Raw genomic sequence first — 611 nt, 5'->3', positions numbered from 1 at the left:
TTGAAGCAGCCTGGTCTGGTGGAGGGTGTCCCTGCCCATGGCAGGGGGGTTGGAACTAGATGTTCTTTAAGGTCCCTTCCAACCCAAACCATTCTAGGATTCTGTGACTCATTCTATGACTGTTCCATAGAAACACGGTTTATGCAGTACCTGTCTGTTCTGGTTCACTCTTATCTTCGTCTTCAATGTCAAACTCTGACTCTCTCTCTTCATACTCTACATTTTCATCCAGCTCTTTGAAGTCAGGTGCAAAGGCACTCCAGTTTTCCTAAACCACAAATTCAAAAGGATTTTTACCTTATGCAAAGGAACAGCAGCCACAGTGAGGACTTGTGCAATTACAAGCTTATTCTGCATTAAAATCCCCCGAGCCAACCAAAAGACCACAAAATACAACCCCCAAAAAACCCAAGTCTCATTTAGGTACACAGTTACACAGCACATTAGGAACTGCATCAGTTAGCTCCTAGTGGAAATACAGCATTGTAACATTCCTTAAATATGGCAACGTCCATCACAAAACAAAGCTGTACGTTCCCCTTTAGCCACTTCTGTTTTGGCTTGCTGACTCAAGCTTCCTCACACACAGCGAGACGGCAAAGTCAGGGTAG

At 44.4% G+C, this 611-nt stretch overlaps 1 protein-coding gene across 2 annotated transcripts in view; it reads right to left on the bottom strand.

The window, feature by feature from the left end:
• The window catches only part of RBBP5 (retinoblastoma binding protein 5), a 10646-nt gene that overhangs the window by 6764 nt on the left and 3271 nt on the right, over positions 1–611 (bottom strand). For both annotated transcript variants that reach the window (XM_010157045.1, XM_010157046.1), the window contains exon 8: positions 151–268. In XM_010157045.1, coding sequence (XP_010155347.1) covers positions 151–268 — 118 coding nt within the window. The remainder of the gene's footprint in view (positions 1–150; positions 269–611) is intronic.

The sequence above is a fragment of the Eurypyga helias genome, unplaced genomic scaffold, assembly GCF_000690775.1.
Source record: "Eurypyga helias isolate BGI_N326 unplaced genomic scaffold, ASM69077v1 scaffold12378, whole genome shotgun sequence".
Taxonomy (NCBI): Eukaryota; Metazoa; Chordata; class Aves; order Eurypygiformes; family Eurypygidae; genus Eurypyga; species Eurypyga helias.
The sequence above is the reverse complement of the archived record's forward strand: the minus strand, read 5'-3'. Positions and strand labels throughout refer to the sequence as shown.